We start from the raw sequence: 23747 nt of genomic DNA, 5'->3' as shown, positions 1-23747 counted from the left end.
CTAATTGCAGCGCTGGTGGAGGCTTTCCAGCGCTGCAACTCGCCAGTGTAGCCATACCCTGAATGCAGAATTACTAATTTCCATGTGGGTTTTCCTATGGCACTCAACACTAGTATTTGAATGTTTCACAAATATTCATTTATCTTCACTCATCTAACAGGATGTTGTGGGTGGCATTATCCCCATTTTACAAATGGGGAACTGAAGCACAGATTAAGGTCAAAAGTATCTACTAATTTTGGGTGTCCAATTTGAGATGCCTAGGACCTGACTTGTCAGGGTATTTGGATTATATATTCAAGCACAGCGCCTATTGACCTCAGTTGCAGCTGTGAGTGCTCAACACTTCTGCAGATCAGGCCCCAGGGTCAAGTCAGGCTTCCATAAAATGAGGAACACACAATTAGGGACCATCTGTAAAAAAGTTTGGTTCAAGTGACAAGCCCAGCATAACATAGGAATTCTGTGGCAGAGGTAGGGATAGAATCCAGCTCTCCGGGGCACTGTTCAGTTGTCTTAAGCATGAGATTTCCCGTTCTCTTCCTCCAGTCCTCTGCCTCATTCATTACACATCTTCCAACTTCTGCAACAAATGAATCAGGGGTCCTAATAAACAGAAGCCTCCTTTATTGCACAACCCAGATTCATCCCTTGAGCAGGTCCATTCTGTGCACTGAATGAGGCAGGGGTCCTGTGGGAAAATACGTGATCATGTAATTAAAGACTGTCATAATGCATAGGCATATAAGTACAAGGAGGGACAAATTAAGGATGCACAGCAACCATAGAAGTTATCTACATGATGAGATAGTGTGCTGCAGGCCAGGATGTGAACCTGTGGTGCACTAACGTGCCACATTCTAGCTGTCCACATGGGCCTTGCTACCGTGCACTATTAAGTTCCATAGTGCGTTTTGCTCCTTACCCCAGTCTGGCCCCTTCCTGGTTGCTTGTCCCAGTCTCCTTGCTCAGTTATGCCTCCTCACCCAAGCTGTTTGCTTGATCTGTCTTCCCCCTCTCCTTTGCTCATGTTGCACCCCCCCGACCACCCGGTTCCTAGCCCCAGTCTCCTTGTCTAACCAACTCTGTCTCCCTCCCCCCACCACCAGCGAACCTGCTCATCCTTCTCACTTGTGTCACCAGCTCCCAATCCCAGCCTCTCTTCCCTCCCAGCTCCAAGTCCCAGTCGCCTTGCCCAGCTATTCCCAGTCTCAGTTTCTCCTTGTCTTGCCCACCCTCTAGTCCCAGTCGTCTTGTCCCAATCTACTCCTTTTCCTCTTCCGTGTCCGGCTTTTGTCTCCTCTGCATTAGAGTCAGACCGTTTACTCCTCCATGCTGCTTGGATGCCAGCAGTGTGGATATTGAGCACACAGGGAGAGACAGGCTCCCTGCTCTCAATTCGAGTACCCAGCTCTTCGCCCATGTGGTCCTGAACTGGAGCATGCTCAGTGGGGCCGGTGCATGTGCAGCCCAGTGACAGGCAGGAGCTGTGAGAGGCTCAAGCATGCTCAGTGAGGATGGAATCATCAGAGATTTTAGCTGTTGAAGTCTCTACTGAGCCAGTGCAAACTACAATTTTTGAGATTTAGAACTTGGCCACGTTTGGGTGGATTTTCATGACAAAAAGCACATCCCTGCCAAATTCAAGTCCCTGCTCCAAAGCATGGAGGATAGAGCTGTTCAGAGAGAGGTTTCAAGAATTTTTAAACATGGACAAAACAACATATTTTTTTCTTGGCCTTGTTAGAAGTGCCTGAACTGTTTTCGCTGAAATAAAATAAATAAAAACAACGCTCAACTTGAGGCAGACACCCAGCATGTAAAATTTCAACCCAAACAGTTTAAGTTTGGCAAGGTTGTGAGCAAGTTAAAACAGGGTCTGTACAGTGGGAAGTGTTAGGCAACCTTAATAACAGGCAGTGCTATTCAAGCTGTGGCTATAATAATTGGGAGTGTGTCCCTGGAGGTCCCCGTGTGCTGTGATTGCTCTTATGTATCAGATAGAGCTGTGCTGCAGTACTCATTTGTGGTGGATTATTGATGTGCCATTGGATATTTTCTGTGTTTAAGACCTTAGGTCACTCAGGTAATTAAGCAAATTCTAGGAATAGGAAATGCAAGCTAGTTCTTTATTCACCTTTTAAAATCACTTTGTTCCCTCCCTACAACACTTGTAAGGGTATTTGTTTTATTTAAAATGGTACACACTGTGAAAAGCATAGTAGTTTATCAAAATATTACAGTGAGCTAAATCTGCATCCAGCAGCCTGGCTTTTATTAAAAAATCTTAAATTAATCATCCCTGTAATAGGCAATTTTTGAATGCTATTTAACTCTTCATTCTCATTAACTTGCTTTTAAGTGTCACAGCACCATCTCCCATTCTGCCAAAGCTGTTTATGAAAGAAACTAAAAAGGCCACTATGAGTGGTGTAGGTGGTATTATGTCTAATAAGAAGAGACGGATAGGACACAATTCTGAATCTTTCGAAGTCTTGCATGGTGGTTTTATGTGACTCTTAGTACAGCTAACTGTTCAACTGATTGCTTTCCTTTGTTTCCAGATGCTTGTGGGCTTGGGATGTATGCTGAATCCACTAGCCTTTGGCCTCCTGGCTGGTAAACAGTGTGAGAACTCCTACAGTAAAACATTCATAGCGTAGGCCACATTTTAACAGAGATTGTCCGTGGGAGACGGTCTCCTCCCAGTGACCATCACATAAACCACCTGCCTTCCACTTAGAGAGGCATAACGTCCCTGTGCCAGCTACGGGGATTGTTTACATGAAAAAGTAACATTAGGAAATTATATACTGGGTTTTCAATTGTCTTTAGTGTGATTATTATTTTTTTTTTTTTTTAGAAGGATAAAACAGTAATTATGCTCTCTGCTTTTGCTCTTTATTTAAGCTCCCGCTTCTACCCATTTTGTTTTTCTCCGTTGGAAATAAGATAGAGAACCAGCACTGGGTGACCCTGCCAGCTCTTAACAATCCCACCAAAAAGTGCTCTGTGGTCCACAGACCATAGTTGGAGCCCTCCTTTTTACTGAATTTTTCTTCCATCTAGTTAATTGCATTTTAAAATACAGGTAGAATCTTCATGTGCAATATATAATAAAGCTGGGTTTGACTGAGAAACATGGCACAAAATCATACAGTATAATATACATAGCAAGCCGCCACAGTACTTAGCCAGGTTAATGTAATGCCTTTGCTAAACGGAGACGAGTCAAACAGGAAAATGTTTATTCAGAGGTCAGTTGTAGGGGCAGTTTTTTGTTGTGTGGATCTGTAGTGCTACCATGCCACTCTTCAGAGAATGCTGTTGCTATATGAGGGGAAAACAAGTATTTTAGGAATACCCCGGGCAGTGGCAGATTTAGAGTTAGAGGAGCCCTGAGCGCAGCTTCATTTTTGGGTCCACCCCTAGCCAAGAAAAAGAACATTCTCTCTGATCTCCCTCCCATTTTTCATTCTTTTCTTCTTCATCCTCCTCATATTTTATAAGTAATGGGAAGTAAATGAAAATAAAGTGAGGTACCTTGATTGGGGCAGGGGTGCAGGGGGTGGGCTCTGGGAGGAAGTTAGGGTGCGGGGTGCAGGTTCTGGGCTGGGGCAGGAGTTTGGGGTGTGAGGTGAGGAGTGCGGGCTCTGGGAGGCACTGGGCTGGGGCAGGGGGTTGGGGTGTGGGAGGGCGTGAGGGGTGTGGGCTCTGGAAGGCAGTTAGGGTGCGGGGTGCAGGTTCTGGGCTGGGGCACGGGGGTGGTGCTTACCTTGGGCGATACAGCTCCCAAAGCGACTGGCACCCCCCCCCCCCCAGCAGTAGCTCCTAGGCAGGGGGGGACAGGGGACCAGGGGGTCTCCCTGCATCGTTGCCCACAGGCGCCGTCCCCGGCCAATGGGAGCTGTGGAGTTGGCACTCGGGGTGGGGGCAGCACATGGAGATGCCCCACCTCCCCCAGGGGCCACAGGGACATGCTGGCCGTTTCCGGGAGCAAAGCGGCACGAAGGGAGGGAGGCAGAGTGGGCAGGGAGCTGCCTTAGCCAGGGTGCTGGCATGTCTTTGCGCGCCCCTTCGGGGGAGGGGGGCAGTGGGTCCCCGTGTGCTGCTGCGTGCTCCCCCCATCCCCCTGCCAGGGGTGCGCAGAGACGTACCAGCAGCCGGCCACTTTCGGGAGCGGTGTGGGGCCACTGGCCATGCTATGCAGGCAGCCTGCCTGAGCCCTGCTGCGCTGCTGGCTGGGACTCAGGGGCAGGTTGTCAGATATTTGTTCTGCATTTTGGGGGGCCCCCTGTTGTTGGGGATCCCGTGCCACCACACGGTTTGTTTCATGGTAAATCCAGTCCTGCCCAGGGGCATGGTCAGGTAATGGGAATTTTACAGCCAACTGATTTCTACTTATTTTAATGTTTTGATTTTTCAAAGCCCGTAAGAGATTTTTAGACCCACAATTGCCATTAAAATTAAGTGTCTAAACCCCCTAGGCAGCTTTGAAGATCTCAGCCGAAGTGTAAAGTTCCCTAGATCTTAGTAAGCAAACTGTATTTACTGTGAAGAAGAATGTGTATGTTGACGGTGGAGGCAGCAGTTTAACTGGTACAAGTTCAGGGCTGTCTCTTCCTCTTAAATTTACCTCTGTGCAATCTGCTGTGTCCTTGACAAACAACTCTTGTGCAAACAGTAGCAGTAATAGTTTTTCCAGGGACTTGGACGGTGTATACATTCATGTTTCAGTGTATACCTGAGCCTTTAAATTTAAGTAATGGTGAAAAGATGGCTAGCAATTCATATTAGTGTATATTTTGAGAGCTAGGCATATAAAATGTGCCCTGAACAGAAAAACAGCTCTTTTATAGCCTTTTGTGGTGGGTGAAATATTGCTTACCTTTCCTAAATACCATTTCTTAAATTTAGGAATAGCTGTAGCTTGCTGTATTCCTTTTTGTTTTTAAGCATATAACTTGCTAATCACTTACAGTATCTGACCTGTATGATAAAGATATGTCATTGAAGGCTAAAATAATACATAAGGTGGAATCCTGGCTTCATTGAAGACCATGGGACTTGTGCATTGACTTCAATAGGACCAAAATTTCACCTTTAATACCTGGAATTTCTGGTACTGTATGTTTTCCCCCTAATGTTGTGGGGGGTGGGAGGCAAATTATGGCTTTTAAAAAAAGAAATTAAAATTTGCTTGTCCGAAGGATAAACATCAGCTCTGAGCTGCTAGGAGCATGTGACCTCTTAGTATGCTTTAAACAATACAAAAACTATAAATTTGTGTGCGTGTGTGTTGGGGTAAATTTAGGAAAAAAAATTCGACTACATTATTGCTGTATTGGAGTTTTAATGTAAAACTGGAGGATGTTTAATATTTAATATTAAAACCTGTGGTATTGTTCATGGTAGCTCAGTTTAGGACTAGTAATAACACTTTGCAAATATTAACATTTGCAAAACATTTTTAGAACCTTGGGTCAAATATACCCCACAGCACCTTGGAGCAGTAATAATTTCATCTTGTAGTTGGATAAACTGAGGCACAGAGAGGCTAAGTGACTTGCCTAAGGTCACAGTGCATCAGAAGAAATGCTGGAAGAATATAAACCTCCGAACAATAGTCCTCACTCTCTGTATATTGTCTTATCTGGCTTTTATGTGCATCTAATTTTTACATGAGCTATATTTACACTAATACACTAATTCAATTTTTATTTAATGCAAAATTATACTGTTCTGAACATGTGTGTTGGTGTTTGCTAGCTTGTGAAATAAATTAACATAAACTGCTTTAAGAAGGAGCAAATTAGTGTTTAAATCCAAATGATGTTAGGCTTGAGACTTTATAGGTACTGCATAAAATGTTATACGCCTTGGCGCTCTCAAAGTAACTTTTTTAAATAAAGTGCTCAAATTAGAGTGTCTAATGAAGTTATAGTACCGGACGTGGATTACAGATTTTGCCAGTACTTGAGTGGAGGTATGTTGCCATTGTTTTTAAAATGTTGGATCTCTGCAATGTAACTTGTGGATCGTGCTGGATATGGTGGAACACTTTGTGGGTTTTCTTTAGCATGGCGGGTACTTTATATAGCCTAAAGCAGGAGGGCTCTTAAGTTCATGACATCTACAGCTGAAGGCACTGGGTAAGGCAGGTTGATGTTTTGCTAGATTTTTGGTTCATTTGGGGGGATCTGTCACAATATAGTCTGCAAAGGAGAACTTTGAAATGAGGTTCACCTGCTATTCAGTAATGAATGATCTGATAACCTAGCGAGAGCTAGTATGTGTTGAACTGAGCACAGAAATAGGAGCCAGGAATCCAAAGTTTTAGAATGCTGCCTCTGACCCTGTATCTCTTTGTGCCCTAGAGAAGGTCAGATTTGTTAGTGGAGGTGTTTTTTGTGAAATAGCACTGAACATTTTAAATTCAGTTTATCTGTGTGTAACAGAAAGATTGGGTCCAATAAAAGATATTGCTTCACCCACCTTATCTGTTTATTTTTTTCTATAATCTATTTGGAATTCAGTAACCAGAGGCGGCTCTATGTATTTTGCCGCCCCAAGCACGGCAGTCAGGCGGCTTTCGGCGGTGCACCTGCGGGAGGTCCGCTGGTAACGTACCCGCTGCCGAATTGTTGCTGAAACTGCAGGACCAGCAGACCTCCCGCAGGCATGCAGCCGAAGGCAGCCTGACTGCTGCCCTCATGGCGACCGGCAGGCCGCCCCCCCGCGGCTTGCCGTCCCAGGCACGCGCTTGGTGCACTGGTGCCTGGAGCTGCCCCTGTCAGTAACTTCCTTAGCTCTGTCCACACACACTCTGTAAAATTCATTTCATTTATTTGTGAGTTCCACAGCAAACTATGCATAATTTTGGTTATTCATAATAAATACCATGTGCTATTTGCCAGCTTTTTTCACCTTGTTGTTGTTTTCCTCCTTTTCAGGTTTAATTTTGAAAAGGCAGCAGCCATCATTTATTTGCCCACATGCCACTCAATCTTTTTTTTGTTTTGATGTTTATTCCTACGTGTCTCATCAGCCTATCTGTTTTCTGACACAGCAAATTCAGAGCTTGCTTTTCTTGCTATATTGGCGCTCAGATATCACGGTTATGGGTAGGGTACAAGAAATGGAATAGAACACCTGATAGAACCCAGGACTAGAAATCAGGAAACTTAGGCTGTATATCTTGTTCTGCTGTTAGTCCCAGTATCACACAGTGAATCATCATATGAGCTGCCTTCTAGGAAGAGGATTTCAGCTTCAGTAGCTCACCTGAGCTTTGGGGAGCTTCTTATAGTGGATCTGCTCCATAGATGTTACTCCAGCCTCCTGGAGTAGTTTGACTAGCCTCTCTACTCCCTAGCATCCCCTCCTCTGTGGAGGAAGGATTGCAGGATACACACAGCAGTGGGTGGCTCTGTCCCCTCCTTGGGGGATTTGCTCCTTTCATGTTTCTGTACCTCAGTTTCTCAATGTGTAAAATGGAGATAATTCCTCAGAGGGGTGTTTTAACAATTTTAATGTTCATAAAGTGGCTCGGATATTAGAAGCATTATTGTGCAAGTGCCAGGTAGTGTGTTGTTCAGGCTTTCCTGCTTCTTAGTACTACGTATTTTGAGGCTAGGTGCTGTTCTTGTACAACTTATTTTTAAACAGGCAGCTTGTTACAGAACAGTATTTCCGTTTGAGCAAGAGGGGTTGAATCCTTATTCACAAACCCATACCATCTGGATGTAATTTTATTTCTTCTGATTTATAAGAGTAAAAATAGTGAGTGTCCATCAGAATTCTCTGGGAGCCTTTACGATGTTTAAAATCCGGAGTGACAAAAAACAAACCTATAATGTGACCTCAGGCCTCAATGGGGTGCTAATGCTAATGTCTAACAATGGTATTTCAAATGTCAAAATTAACTATTTCACTTAGGTTAGTTTTGGCAGAAACATCTAATAACTCTCATTATAACGTCACCTCTCTTGTCCCCCAACCTGAATCCTGCTGGACACTCCCATCCTACCTGTAGATTAGAGCCTTCACTCTCTCCGACCCCCTCAACCTCTCCATTACAGAAACGTACTCTCCCAGCGCTGTAAAAAACCCACCTCCATGAGAGGAGTAGCTACTAGCACTGGGGCTTGTCTACACTGGCACTTTACAGTGCTGAAACTTGCTGTGCTCAGGGGGGTGTTTTTTCACACCCCTGAGCGAGAAAGTTGCAGCGCTGTAAAGTGCTAGTGTAGACAAGCCCCTAGATTTAAAGCTCCTAAGGAAAAGAGGAGTTCTAAAGCATGAGGGCTGATCAGGAAACTTCTTTGGGTAGCTAACCAGATTGCCGACCACTCAACCTCTTTCAATTCTTGCCTTCCTCTCGGCTCTCAGTCACACTACACCGTACGTGTAGGCTGAGAGCCATGTCCCAAGGGGATTTAAAAGCAAGCTTTGATCAAGGAGCTTCTCATGTGTCTTCTAAGTCAAAGTACCCATTTGAAAACAGAGATCTGGGTAATTTGGGGGCTAAAGGTTGAAATAGTTCTTGGCCTGGATATATAAGAAATGAAATTTGGCTATTTTAAGATGCAAAGGTAGCCCCCCTTCCTTTGTTAGCACTGATATTTCAGCAGATAAAGGTTCTGCTGTCCTGTATTTAAATTACCCTTCGATTTACCGTAGAACAGGGTTACAAAAATAACTGTGGTCTCACAGTGAATCAGAGTGGAATTTTCCTGTATTTCTCCCCAATGACTTTGCTAACTCCCAGAGAGTTGAAACTCCATTTTCCAGCTGTGCTTGCAAAAAGAGACTGTTTATCTCCTATATTCCTTTCTATCCTCTTCTCAGCTTTGCTGGGGTTTTATTTTGGTCACCTGACAAACAGTAGCTGCAATATTTGTGTGTCTGTTCACAGCTGTCTGCTTTAAACTAAGAAAAATGTTAGCCTGCTGTGTGCACTATTGAACTGTAGGTTTAAATACCTATATCTATAACTAGATATATATCACTGACTAAATACATTTGTCTTTACGGGCAGGGTTCCAGATCAGCTCATGAATCACAGCAGGGTTTTTGTTTTGTTTCGTTTTTTGTTTTAAGCACAATTAAATTAATGGAAACAAAAGGCAAAAAGACTTATTTCCTTCTCTTCCCCTCCCCCCCTCACCGTTTATAGATCAGAGCAATTACTGCTTTATTACGCTGAAGGAAGGATGGTTAGTATGGTTTATAAATTGCATTCTCCCAACTGCTGCATTTTTGTATCTTCAGATAAAATATCTACTCTGTGAAAAAGACACACAGATGTGCTGGAGTAGCTCATCCCTCCCATCCCCCACTTCTCCTTCATTTATCAACAGTGCGTCAGTGGAAATTTCCACTGTGTGCTTGTGTGTGAGAAACCACAAAGTAGTAAACCTGCCTTTGGGAGAAAAGCTATTGCAGTTTAGCACAGTAAAAAGCAGCACACAACTTGCATTTAGAAATGGAATGAAATTCTGTAACAGCAAAGCCAAAATAGTATGGCAAAGGGGGGAGGTTCATGAATGAATGTTGTTGCTAAAGAGCATGCAGACTTTGATGTAGTACGATCTATTAGAATTTGCTTGGAATTTCCTTTCCTTTTTGGTTGTAACTATGCAAGGATTTCAGGGTCCTGTATCTTTGCTGTGGTGGTCAATATTTTAACTGAAAATAGGATTTTCCTTCCTTGGCCATGCACATCCTTTGGGAAATGTTAGATTTGTAATGTATTCCACTATTGTTAGGCTTTACCCATTTTTTTAAAATAAAGTCTAAAGTATGTGACTTCTCTTTCTTACTTACTGGAGATAAGAAAGTATTAAGGCATTTCAGGTTTTCCAAATGTATTGGGCCCAATCCTGCTCCCCATTGAAGTCCCTGAGATTTTGCAATTAGGCCTTATTATAGCATTCATGAGAGGAGTTTCTTCACATAACTAGTCCTATTGAATCCATGGGGTGTAAATTGTCATAGTTCCACCCGACTTCAATGGAGCAATGACAATTTACATCTGCTGAGGATCTGCCCCAAGGGGACTAGTTGCCTCAGTACAGACTACAGGACTGGTCCCTTAATTAGTATCATGGGAGATTTTGCCTTCCAAGCCTAATACAGGGAAATTCAATACTTTAATTTGGTTTTCCAAATTGCAGCACTTCTGCTACAAAAGGTTATTAGTGTCCATTGCTGCACATTCATTTAGGGGCTGGGAATGCTCAGTTAAGGAAATCCTCCTTTATTGTTTTCTCCTTGTGTGTAGCATTCACCTCTGTGCAACAGGCCAGTGTAAGACCTTTGCACCACTTATGTCCCTCCTTTACCCATAAGTGGCATATAGGATATGTCTACACTGCAGCGGGGAGTGAACATCCCAGCTCACATAGACAGACTTATGTTAGCTCTGCTCGAGCTAGCATGCTAGACATAGCAGTGTGGATGATGCAACATGCAGCCACTCGTCCAAGGCTGCCTGACCCCCAAGGTCCAAGCTCGGGTGGGTACCCTAAGCCACTTACCTGCACTGCAACCTCCAAACCGCTATTTTAGCGTACTAGCTTGAGCAAAGCTAACGCGTCTCTGTCTACCTGGAATGGGAGGCTCAGTCCCAGCTGCCGTGTAGGCAGACCCAGAGGCTTTGTGCTGCTCCTCTGTAGTGGGGGAATTTTGTTCTCTGTGTGTGTCTAATATCTGTTAATGCTAATGGGACTTCATATTGCAGGTATTTAGATTGGAGGAGTTTGTTTTCTTCATATGTCATAATTTGGAAAACATAATGAACTTTTTGTTGACACATTCTCTGCACTCTGTATTCTGATGTATGTGTAGGCTCAGTTTCTCATCTTGGGTGCCTGGCACTTGTTGCATAGCTCAACACTTTTGTGAGTGTGCTGTGATGCATTGTATGCAACTATACAGAAGTTCAAAAACAGAAATCTAAGTGGGAATTATTGTGCTGTCTACTGTATCTTTAATGAATGCTGCAGTTGGAAACTGGCTATTTGCTGTAATTGTCTAATCTTTAATAGGAATTCTGAGAGACAACTGAGACTTCCTTTATACTGTACTGTACTGTAGTTAAAGCCTTACCAAAAAACAAGCTAATGGATTAAAAGTCCCCGTAACTACAATTTTATTTACAATGCCAAATTGCCATCTATTTTTAACTTTTGACATGAGTATGATGGCTGCAGTAAGATCACTCAAAATATGCAAGAGCCGTGGGCCTCGTGCGCTGAACAAATTTGGGACATTTGAGGATATGGGAATTGTATGAGGATTTATTTTCGAACACACAAACACAATATCCAGTTGAGTCTTTTCTCCAAAGTGGAACTAGCCTATGTTTGTGAAGAGCAATAGACCTTACCACTTGCTCTATCCCACTGGAGTTTTAAAAGATTCCTTCCAAATTAAAAATCAACTGATGGAACAAGATCCAACACGTGAGTTACTTGACCTAATGAGTGACTGCAGAAGTGACATAGGGGACCTGAAATAGAAATGGAGAGTGGGATTCTCCTTGCAATAGGTAAGCTCCTGTACATCTTTCACAGATAAATAGATGGCTGACAAGAAATGCTTGCCTGATGCTGAAAATATCAGACATATTGTACATGTGTGAAAATAAGACCTCTGCAGTTCTGCCAGGGCCAGCAATACCTACATAACAGTATGCAGCGCTGCTGAATGAGTGCCAATTGTGCAAGTTAGGGCTGCCTGTGCACAATTTCAACATACATCTCAGAAGTTCAAACATGTCATTAATGAATATATGCTCGTTTGGGCTAGCTCCAGCTCCCTCCCCCGCCCCCTTTCCTGCTGCTATTTTAAACATCCACTCAGTTATAAAGTAGTATTGGGATGGACGAAATATTGCCCATACAATACATAAACTTTAGATGTTTGACACTGATCTGTTTGTGAGTCCATTCTCCACATGGCAAGGATCCCTGAGGAAAAACGCATTGAATTCAAGGAGAGAAAGTACCGTATACATTTTGTTTAACTGAAATAAATATGCAACTTCTAAATGGTGTGAAAAATACTAAGTGTGTAAATGTCTGGAGTAAGTTGAGGCAGACTCCTAATTCCAGTATGAGTGCACAGACAAGAAATGGTGCCCTATGAATAGGAAAGATGCTTACTTATATTGTTTTCAGTTGCGTAGCTCCGTATAAATTGACTTACCTGTGTTTTAAATCCATAATGTTCCTGGGCTTTGTTTTAAAAACAGTTAAAAAACCAAAATATAAGGGTATACCTTGTAGATAATTGGGAGTTTGATTTTACAATTTCAACAGAATGATGGTATGAATAAAAGCTTTTGCAGTGCGTATATCTTATTTTATTGAGTTTGTGTGTGTTTTTTTTCCATTACAGGTATTTTTTGGTAGACTTTGATGGCCCACCCACGATTGTTTCAACGATGATGGACCATTTAGGACGTGATGTTGATGTAATTAGACCAACTTTTTTAAAGCATCCAGTATCAAAGACAGAAGAATGCAGTGGCATAATCCCAGTCAACTACGAAGATAAACTATATACCAAGAAAAAATAAGTATCCAAAAGATCATATCTGAAACTTTTTATTTTAGCCCAGCTTTTGGATACAATTGTGGTCATAATTTTTGTCTATGTACAGAGTAATCTATTGTAGTCCTATGGCATCTGGAGTTAATGTAACCTTTAGCTTTCTTTTTTGTTGTAAATTAAATAGTTAATTTGTATGCTTTTGTTAAGTTGATGACTAGTCTGAACATTGATTTGCTTTCCTTGGAAAGCATTACATCTGATGAAGTTCTGTCTACCCATCAGGAGACTAAAAATAGCATTTTTTCAGTAAGATTACTTCAGACTTTGTACATGTACACAGTAGATTAAGAAAGCTCTGTTCGACAATGTATACTGTATAGCAGTATGGGTTTTTTTTGAGCAAGATAATAAAGGTGATTGAAATAAGCTTTGTTTATTGTTGAAGACTATAAAAAGTGCGGGGAAATGTTACACATATATCCTGCCATCAGGCATTCTAACTACTGTTCTGAATATAATCACAGAGGATTGGTCTAAGTACAAATAAACACTCTCTATGGGAGAGGTTAGATACTTCCAGATGGCGGTTCCGAGAATGACAGGACTAGTGTGAGCAGAAAAATGCAAGTTATTGTCCTTTGTTTTACTATAAGCTGGAGCCACCTGACACTTTACATTTAGAAACATTTCAAACAAAATGGACTAATTTTTTGGCTTTTCCCTATTCCTGTTCTGATGGAGAAAACAAGGGGAGACATGGTAGGTATTACCACTAGAGTATTACCTGCTGGAGGCCCTCTATGACTGTTAGATCCCTGAGGAAATCCCCATTTCTCCCTCCCCCTGTTTACCCTGTCCTCTCATTGTATCCACCATCTTTCCCATCAAGTCAACGAGCTGTGGTTTCCTTCAAAAGTCCATAAACACTGTTGCATAATTAGCTAAAAAGGATGCTCCCCAGCTAGGCATGCTGCGTCTGGAAACCCTCCTCCCGCAACCTTTGCTGAACTGGAGATCAAGAGACCAACCCAGGAACTGAACTTTGATTCCCACGGGACTTTGGAGGGATTTGCTAGTGATATTGCTCTGCAAATGCTCTAAGGAAAGAATGAATTTGTTATCTTGCTCCTGGAGTCTGCAGAGTTTCACTTTTTCAAAGGTGATGCTGTAGCCATAAGAAGTTTGATTAAAAATGAGGTGAAAGATAAGAACAAATTCTCCTTTTATTTAAAAAAAAAAAAAAAAGTGACCAGCAAAAGGGGAGAAAGTCATAATCCCGCTATTTTCCCCACAACCACCGAGTCCTACAACAACGACAAGGATGTCTAGTCTGAAATAAGGCAGAATCTCATTCATATAGCCACCTTTTCAAACTATTTAACCCTTTGCACATCCAAGAAACAAAAAAGAGAACACAGGACAGGAAGGGATCTCCTTAGTTATCATGTCCAGTCCCTGTTATCGCAGGCAACCCTTTCATGTAAACCCATTTATAAATTTGAGTTCCATCTTAAAACTAGGTAGCTTTTTTGTCCCCACTACACTACACTAGGGTGTGAACACACACAACTTTCTTTGGCAGGTCACTATCAAATGTTGCTTGCTGTAGATCTCTCTCTCTGTGTGTGTGTGTGTGTGTATATATATATATATATAGTGAAGCAATGCAACTGTTCGGATCTGGTTTAAGAAAGCTTTGCCTTAGGCTGAGATCTTGTGTTTCGTTGTAACAAAAAAGGCAATTGCAAGTTTCCAGGCTTGCGAAATGGGGGAGAGGAGACTGCCAATAGAGCCTGGATGTGTATAAATGTTGTAAGGCTGCTTTTATCCTAATGCCTTTTGAGAGTATAGTGTAGAAATGTAAAATCTGATTTCTTACTAGTTTTGGCTTCAAAACGAAGAAACCATGTGTTTACTGGAGGGGTGCTTAATATTAAATCCATGCATAAGCCATTGTAGGGTTGGGGCCTCAAAAAGGTCACAGACTTTTGTCCCTCTTCCTTTGGAAAGCCTGAGCCCACTCAGAAAATCAATGGCAGAACTCTCAGGGATTCCAAGAAGAAGAGGATCGGGGCCCAAAGTCCAAAGCGACTGGATAGCGGAAATATCACAAGGCTCTTTGAGAGACAGTATTGTAGACAGTATGTAGAAATCCCAATATTAAGGGGAAAGGTGGCCAGTATGCCACAAAATAAAGTTTAAGGAGATGTTCAAGATATTACTGTCTAATGTGCTCCTTTCAGCTACCGCTAGTCCCTGCAGGACTGATACAATACCAAGCAAAGGCAAACGTTTTCTGGACCCATACATGCCTAAATAAGTGTTTGTGCTTTATTAATCACCAGCTTTGTGTGTAAACAGTCAACTAATTAAAAAGCTGGTTCACAACAGTATGTACCCATTTCTTCATAATTGATGCTTTCCAATGTGAACATTATGTTTTTTTGGGTTACAAATATAGCCTGGGATCCAGACATGTAGTTAGCTATTCTGGGAAGCTAGTATGTAACTGGAACCTTTGGAGTGGACGTTCACGTACACCAAAAAACTCGCTTACACTCAGGTAATTATGGTTTTCAGCAAGTTGACCAATGAGTCTGCCATATGAGAAACTTGGATAGTAACTCTACCCTGAGTGAACATAAATGTCCACTTGTTGTGTCAGGGAAATCTTAGCCTTCCAGTAATAAGTTTGGGTACAGTGTCAGTTGCCTTTTGTGATAGTTGAATGTTTATTCATCTCAATGAGCTGTGAGAGACTCTTGATCTTCAGGAATACAATTTCACGAGTGTAGAGTCAGCTGGATAGCTGACAGAATCAGTACTGCCAAACCACTTCCAAATCATTAAAATGTCAAAAATCATTGGCATGTTAAAAAAAAATTAAACTTTATTAACTAGAGAAACAGATGTTGAAATTATTTATAGCCTTCCTCAGCTTGTGCTCTCAAGGCTGAAAAGGAAGTAGTTTTATACTCCTAGAAATAATAATTTACTTACATAGTCCCTGTTATTTGAGAATCTTGGAGCACTACACTGAGGTGGCTAAGTATTAAAATCTGATTGACAGCTCTTCCATCAGCTCAGCAGCGGTTCCCATTGGCTATCTTAAAGTCAGATAACAAGTGTGCACATATGGTTTCAGCAAGCAGACCCTAGGTCCCTTTGTTGTGTCTTAAATTGCTCCCTTGCTTCTTTGCTGACATTCCTGTTCACTCTCACATCCACCCACTCACTGCATCTGGCATCTCCGGGAGTTCCTTCAGCACCACGGACTCAGGGTACTGTACTATAATAGTACTTAAGGCCAAGTTTTCAAAGGGGCCATACCACAGCCTCCGCTTTTGCACCCGTACATTTGTGCATGCAGTGATTTAGTTCTGTAGAGCCAGACTCATGCATCTTCCTAGCATCAGACTAGCCTGTACAAACTCTATTTGGTGGCAGTGTGAACTTAAAGGCCTTTGATCCTCAGTGCCAGCAGAACACCATTATTTTGGAGATTAATTAAGCATTTTAAAGGGATTATCATGCTCCTAATCACTCTTCTGCTTAAGAGGAACAAAATGTCAAGTGTCAAAGCTGTTGCCTGAGTTGGTTGTGACAAAAGCACGTGGATACAAAAACTTTGTATTCTTTCAAAAGTCTTCCAAGGAATAATTAAAATGATGGCTTTCATACATTTTACTATGTATAAATGTACAGCTTGCTGCTGGAGCCTGTGTAGCCCAGAGTCTTAGGTATCACCAATGATAGATGATACAAAGTGATGCAGTAGTCCCAGGTTAGTGAAGGGGTGTTAATGAACCACTTTACTGTGAATGGTCCCTTGAAATATGTGTTAACTACTTATGCTAGACAATGTGTTCCACCTTGTATTTAGCTGTGATGCATGTTTTCCAGACCTGAAGAAGGGCTCTGTGTAAGGGCATGTCTACACTAGAAACGTAAGTCAACCTATGTTAGGGCAACTTTTCTGTGGTGGTTCATGACCACTCTACCCTCCTTGGGTCGGTGGTTTGCATCCTCACAAGGAGCGCTTCCAGTGACTTAAGAGGGGGCAGTGTGTGGGGCTGACAGCCTGGGTCTCAGCTCCGCTGGCAGCTCCCCACCAAGAGCCTAGCTGACCCCCTGCCCTGGGCTGTCAGCTCCCTGCTGCCAGGAGCTCGGCTGTCCCCCTGGGCTCCCCGCTCCCCACCATTGGGCTCCTGGCAGGAAGTGGGGAGTGGAGAGCCTCTGGGCAGCTGGTGGGAGTCTTTGGGCAGCCGCTAGGCTGTGCCTGACCAGCTCCCTGCTCCCAGCTCTGAGCCAGGCTGGGCTCCCCGTTCCCTGTGGGGAGCCCAGCAGCTGCCCAAGGCTCTGCTTGGACTCCAGGCGCGGAGCGCTTTGCCAGGAGCCCAGCTGTGTCAGGGAGCCAAGAGCCAGGGAGAGCAGCTGGACTCTTGGCAGTGGGGAGCCAGGAACCTCCGGGGAGCTGCCAAGCTGGTAGTGGGGAGCCTGGGCAGCAGCTGGACTGAGAGCGGGGAGCCAGGGGGCAGACATGCTATGACAGGGGAGTGGGGAGGGTGCAGCCCAGCTCGGAGCAGGGAGCCCAGGGGGCCACGAGGCTCTAGCTAGAGCCCCCCAACCGGCCCAGTGACAGCTGAGCTTTCTTGTCAGTTTTTTTTTCAGTGCAGTTCTTTTCATTTGCCTTCTGCTTTTCAGTCTTGAGCAGTCCCCTTTTCAGGCTTCTTTCTGCATCCAGGGTGGCTGCAAACATCATTTTTAAAGGAAAGTTGAGATTCTCACATAATCATCTGACTCCAAGAGGTGGAGTTTTAAGAAAAACGCCAAACATAATGAATTAGGCTCATCATACAATCATGGAGGTTGGCAACACTGCCCCTCTCTCTCTCTGCTGAAGTGGGGGGACATCAAGGGGGAAAGAATCCTTTTGCTGGCCTTTCCCAGAATCCTACGGCTCACCCTGTTTAGATGCTTTAGAAGTGAAAATTGACTGTGAAGCCAAAACATGTATGTTTGCCCACTCTCTGGCTTAAAGAAATGTTGTGGATGAGTTTTTCTTTTTAAGCTGTGTAATTTATTTGGTTTCTTTTGAGGGCTATTTGGAAAGGGTCACCATCAGCCTGCTCAGGCTCCCAAATGAAGCTTGCTTACAGGAAGATAAATTCTATGGAGCATCCTCTTGCTTATTAAAGTCTTCAAAGGTGAAATCCTGGCCTCACTGAAGTCAATGGCAAAACTTTCATTGACGTCAATAGTCAGATATGTGCCGAAGAGGTGCAGGTTGCAGTTTACCTTTGTTTAAAGAATGTACCTATAGATACCTTACTAGGTCAAAAGAGTCCTTCTGGATTGTTATTGATATGAGAATCTAGCAACTGCAGGCACTTCTAGTAACTTAGATGTGGTAGAGCAGTGTTTCTGAATGACCTGTTTGTGGAGTGGCTCCAGTCCCGGAGAGCTCCTTGAGACAGTTTAGGAAGGCAGCCAGTCGGTCCCTGGTATCAAAAAGGGTTGAGAAACACTGGTACATGATGCATTTTGGAACATTTCTAGCATTTCTTGGGAAAAGCAGTGGACTCAGACAGAGCCTAAAACAATTTAGAGAGGTAAATTTAACTTGAGTTCTGTGGTGAAAGCTTTCCCACGCTGGCATACTGGGGGAGGAGGGGCATTTAGACTATAAACTGGGGGTTAAAGGCTTTAACTCAATTTTGAGTTTCCTTTTCAAGTCACCTTTAAGGCAGCAGCTGAATTTCTGAGGGATGAGGTAGGGTGGAGAGGGTTCAGCTGCAAACCTACAACCTATATTGAAGGTTGTTCAGAGCCCTGTTTTTGGACTTGAGAGGCAGAAGGAAAATGTCGTATATTAACCCGTGCTGTCTATTCACATGTGCAACTTACAATATGTATGACTGAGGAAAACGTAATGGTCATTATCTGGGATTAACATGGGCATTTGTCCCATTCTCTCAGTCCGTAGGCTGCAAGTGCTATGGGGGCAACACATTCACCCTTTAAATGCCAAGGTGACAGGCACCTTAGAAATACCAGTGATAGGTCACACTGGAGAGGAGGTGGGTGAGTGGAAAGAGGTGTCTCCTTGATCAATAGTTAACTCTCAGCCAGTAGAGGCGTGGTAATAATGGGCTCCCTGGAGAGAAGGATGATGAAAGGTAGCAATGGAGTAAAGGGTGTGTGTGTGGAGAAATGGGAGAGAGCTGTACCTCACGCTGGCCAAAGAGAAGTGTAGGAACTCTGGGAAAAACAAACACCACCCTCCCTTTTCCCCTGGAGCAATCTGTGTGTTTACACAGAGGAGTATTGGAAGCTGCTGGTCGGTATGGGACTGCACCCAACTTGTTCAGAGTTTAGGCACAAGACTGATGCTGTGTCAGCATGCTGGATGGGAATCAAACCAAAATTATTTAATCCCCCAACTCATTAACTATTTACTGGTGCAGGGCGTTGCAAGTCGCGCCAGCTGCTGGAAAGTGCAAGCAGTTTTCTTTAGTAATCGCTGTAATCCTGTATAAGCAAAACCTGCTCATATATTGATGAAAAAATTACCTGAGACATGCCAGGCCACAAGGGGAAAAAAAATCAATGGAACAAAAATCAACCAGTGTAATTTTGATCTTGGTCAGACTCATCTTAGCTGCATTAGGAGGGTTTAGGTTTCTGCCAAAAAAAAGGACCATCGGCAAGGAAACGGCCAGATCTTAGGCTGGGCCAGTAGTACAGTAGGCCCAAGTCATTGTTTATTATTTACAATACAGGCTGAGTAAGGAGAACAGAATTTGACATAATGGGTCAAATTCAGGGGCATGGTCATAGTGACTTTCATTCTGAGGTCACTGGGCTGAATCTAGCCCAAATCAGTAGTAACTGAGAGCTGCTATGATCCTGTGGCTCTTTGGTATTCTGTGTGCAGCAGGGTTATGCTCGCAGTGTGGTTCCTGGCAGGCGAGTTTCAAAAGTACTACTGGCGCTGGCTAGCACCCTCGGTAAGCCTCAGCAAAAAGCCAGGGATTTCATGAGCATAGCCGTAGAGCTACCCGTTCATTCCAGAGGTTGTAATTCCAGGTTGGAGTCAAGGTAAATCAGCAGGGCAGTGGGAAGAAAAGTTGGTAAGATAGTATTAGTGACTTATTGTTAGGGAGAAGTTGAGTGGCTGGCGTGTGCGTGCCAAGAATACTCTTATTAGAAATGGCCCCTCCCCCCTGTCCCTGACCCTAGAGCCTTAGAAGAGTAATGCCTTTGACTGTATATTATCTTAAATCATAGAAATGTAGGACTGGAAGGGAGTTTGATAGTCATCTAGTCCAGTCCCCTGCAGGACTAAGTTTTGTCTAGACTGTCTCTGACAGGTGTTTGTCTAACCTGCTCTTAAAAACTTTCAGTGATGAGATTCCACAGTCTCTCTAGGCAATTTATTCCAGTGTTTAAGCACCCTGACAGTTAGGAAGTTCTTCCTAATGTCCAACCTAGACCTCCCTTGCTGAAATTGAAGCACATTGCTTCTTGTCCTATCCTCAGTAGTTAGGAAGAATAATTTGTCACCCTCCTCTTTATAACAACCTTTTACATATTGGTTTACATATAATGTTCCCCCTCAGTCTTCTCTTCTCCAGACTACACAAACCCAATCACAGTGTAATAATCACCCTTGCACACAACATTCCGATGACCTCTGAGAATTGTAAAAAAAGGCTGTGGACCAAAACTCCTAGTTAGTTGGCCTGTGAAAATAAATAGCTGAGGAAGAGCAAGAGTTCTGTCATTTGATATTATGAAATCCATAGATTTGAAGTGCATGGCCCTTAAGTACTGCTATTTTTTTAAACTTATAATGGTGATCATCCTATTGTGTGATCAGACTGCAGAAACTTTGTACCTTTTTCATGGCAAATATGGTAGACACTATCCTGCTCACAATGAAACCAATGGGAGCCTTTGGTAAATGGATTTACCAAAAATATTTGTATTGTAAACATGCATTAAGGCATTTTCATGAAGCCAGAAAGTAAAAAGTCCAAAAATTCCATGAGATATCCCAATCCTGAAAACATCTATGCACATATTTACTCACTGAGATCTCTTAGGATCTAGGGGAGCAGGGCATTTGATTTGATTTGGCCATTGATTTATGATCTCCTGCATAAAGTTAAGCATGTAGATAAGCATTTGCAGGATCAGCAACTTAATTGGTGTTCTCCTGCTTCAGAAATCAGACTTCGCCACAAAGTTCTTGCTAAATAAATGGGTTTTAACCAAAGTTTTATAAAAAGTAGTTGATTTTTTTTTTCAAAAACACTGGAAATAAAAAATGACAAAGAAAAAAATCCCAAAATGTCTCATGGGCTCAGTTCCTTCCTGGTTCAGGCATTAGATTCTTCCTCAGGCCTAATCTACAGTAGGAAAAAATTAAAAACATCACTCTTTTTTTAAACATAGAGAAGGCCCATAAATTTGCTCCTCCTACATCATGTCAAGCAGATTAAGTTCTGCTGACTAAGTGTCCTATGAAAAGTAATTTTCTTTTTTTGGCTATAGAAGTAATTTGACTGGAAACATGCCCCCTCTTGGTGCTGTGCATTGTTTCTTCTAATTTTTTACATCCATGTGCAAATGAATTTTGTTATGTGCACCCATATGGAGGTGATGTGTGGTGGGGGTGGGGCTGAGGGGTTTGGGGTGCAGGAGGGGGCTCAGAGCTGGGGCAGCGGGTTGGGATGCTGGGGTGAGAGTTCTGGCTGGGGATGCAGGCTCTGGGGTGGGGTTAGGGATGAGCGGTTTGGGGTGCAGGAGGGGGGGTCTAGGCTAGGGCAGAGGGTTGGAGTGTGGGGGTATGTGTGAGAGCTCTGGTTGGGGATGTGGGCTCTAGGGTGGAGCCAGGGATGCGGGGCTTGGGGTGCAGGCTGCCGTGGGGCTGCTGCGGGGAGAGAGAATTCCCCCCAGCTTTCTCTTGACACAGCAGCTTGGGGCTGGGATAGCGTGCCTCTCCCCCTCATGGCAGCTCCAGCGGGGCCAGAGTTGAGGGAGAGGCCCTTCTCCTTGGCTGCGGCAGCTTCACTGGAGCCACAGTCAGGGGAGAGGTGCCTCTCCCTGGCTGTGCATCTGCATGGTCCTTAATAGCCTGCTGCACAGCCGTGCAGCTTAGAGGGAATTTAGGTGCTGTGTTTTAAACAGCATGCAGGGCAACAAGCTCGTTGACCTTGCAGTTTAGGGGGGGCAATGCCCCTTCCCAAATTACACCCATTTTAAAAAGTGTGTGTGTATGGGGGGGGGGGGGGGGCTATGGTCCCGGTGCTGTTGCCGCTTACTATGTTAAAGTTGCCAAAATTTTCGAAATTTCCTTGATAGAGGACATGGAGGAGATGAGATGTGGTGAAAAATTCTTGTAACATTGTTTAAAGATTGGATTCTTCTTAGGTTTCATAGACTGATAGAGTTTAAGGCTAGAAGGGACCATTAGTGTCATCTAGTCTCATCACCTGTATATCACAGGCCATAAAATTTCATCCCATTACTCCTGTACTGAGCCCAATGACTTTTGTAAGACTAAAGCATCACTTCCAGAAAGGCATCTAGTCTTTATCTGAAGACATCAAGAGCTGGAGGATCAACCATTTCCCTTGGTAGTTTGTTCTAATGGTTAATCAACTTCACCATTAATTATAAACAATGCTGCTTCTGCCCAGCTCCCATAGATCTTCCATGTGTTTCTGAGAGACTTGTTCCCATTCATAAGTTTGAGACAGCATTTGTGCCATGGATACTGATGATTTAATTTTTAAAACATCCAGTTTCTTGCATCTTTTCTTGATTATATGAGCCTTTAAAAAATCAGATTTTTGATAATCTACCCACTCGCTGACACGATAGAAACAATTGGTGTCTTTTAAATTAAATGTTATTAATGTAGTCATGTTTAAATGCAAAACCTGACTAGATGGGTACGCTCCCTTTAATTGTTAGCCTGCCCCTCACTCCTTCCAGAGTGGTATATTTCAACCTTTCTATATGTCCTCCAGAGACAGGAATGTGGACTAAGCGGAGGAGGTAGGTATAAATTACCAACTAAGGCCTTGTCTACACTACTGGGGTAAGTTGACCTAAGTTACGCTACTCCAGCTGTGTGAATAACGTAGCTGGAGTCAACGTAGCTAGGTCGACTTACTGCGGTGTCTACACTGCACTGGGTTGACGGGAGAAACTCTTCTCATTCTGGTGGAGTACCGGAGTCGATGGGAGAGCAATCTATGATCGATTTTAGCTGGTCTAGTGAATACCCACTAAATTGACCCCCTGTGGCATCAATCACGGTAAGTATAGACATGGCCTAAGTGAGGTTTAAGGCTCCTCTCATTAGGGGATTATTCATGCCAGTTTCTGAAGCAGAAGCCAAACCATGTTTCAAAGAATGCTTATTTGTAAGTCATATTAAGATTACTGTTATCTCCCCGTGGAACCAAGTTTTCCAGTAGTCTGAACAATGCCTTATTAGACACTGTTCGCACTGCAGTTTCTATATACTCAATTTTTCTTTCATATTTCCTGTGCTGTTTCATTTTGGCCTTGTATCTGAGGTAAATAAATGCTATAATGACATTACTCTTTAACTGACTAGTAGTAATATTTTCCTACTTAAATTCTTCTGTAATTTCCCTTGGATAATATCTTGCCCTACACTGTTTTATCGTGTTGGTGTACACTACTGAGCAGATGTGATATTTCACCCCAGAGATAGCTACACATCAGTTATGGGCAAAGTAGATTGTGTGTGTATATATGTATTAGTTTGGAGAACCAGTGAAGTTTATAAAGCTCTTTGAGATCCACTTAGGATAAAAGTCACCATATAAATGTGTGTCATTAACATCAATATAAACTTTATAGAAACATCATGTCTTAGAACCACTTACTTTGAAACCAGATGTCAAAAATTCCCTTCACATAAAGCATTGTCAGTCCATAGGTGAAACACCATGCACCCTTCTCTCCTCTGTTTATGGTGGAATATTCTTAGAGTAAGTCTTGTTACACTGTAATGAAATTCTATGAAATTAACAATGTATTCTTTTGCAGTAATGCCATTGCATAGGCAAGTGCTAATCAAATGGATTTGTTCAATTATAAAATATTCAGATACAGATCTTGCATCCTTCAGCTTAAAAAAT

General features: G+C 43.0%; 1 protein-coding gene across 5 annotated transcripts in view; it reads left to right on the top strand.

Moving 5' to 3' along the window:
- LOC120396003 (sodium/myo-inositol cotransporter) overlaps positions 1-12987 on the top strand; it is a 116901-nt gene extending 103914 nt beyond the window's left edge. For all 5 annotated transcript variants that reach the window (XM_039520876.1, XM_039520871.1, XM_039520874.1 and 2 more), the window contains one exon: positions 12406-12987. In XM_039520876.1, coding sequence (XP_039376810.1) covers positions 12406-12586 — 181 coding nt within the window. In that variant the 3' untranslated portion in view covers positions 12587-12987. The remainder of the gene's footprint in view (positions 1-12405) is intronic.
- Positions 12988-23747: the final 10760 nt, after the last annotated feature.

This window comes from Mauremys reevesii, linkage group 1, assembly GCF_016161935.1.
Source record: "Mauremys reevesii isolate NIE-2019 linkage group 1, ASM1616193v1, whole genome shotgun sequence".
Taxonomy (NCBI): domain Eukaryota; kingdom Metazoa; phylum Chordata; order Testudines; family Geoemydidae; genus Mauremys; species Mauremys reevesii.
The sequence above is the reverse complement of the archived record's forward strand: the minus strand, read 5'-3'. Positions and strand labels throughout refer to the sequence as shown.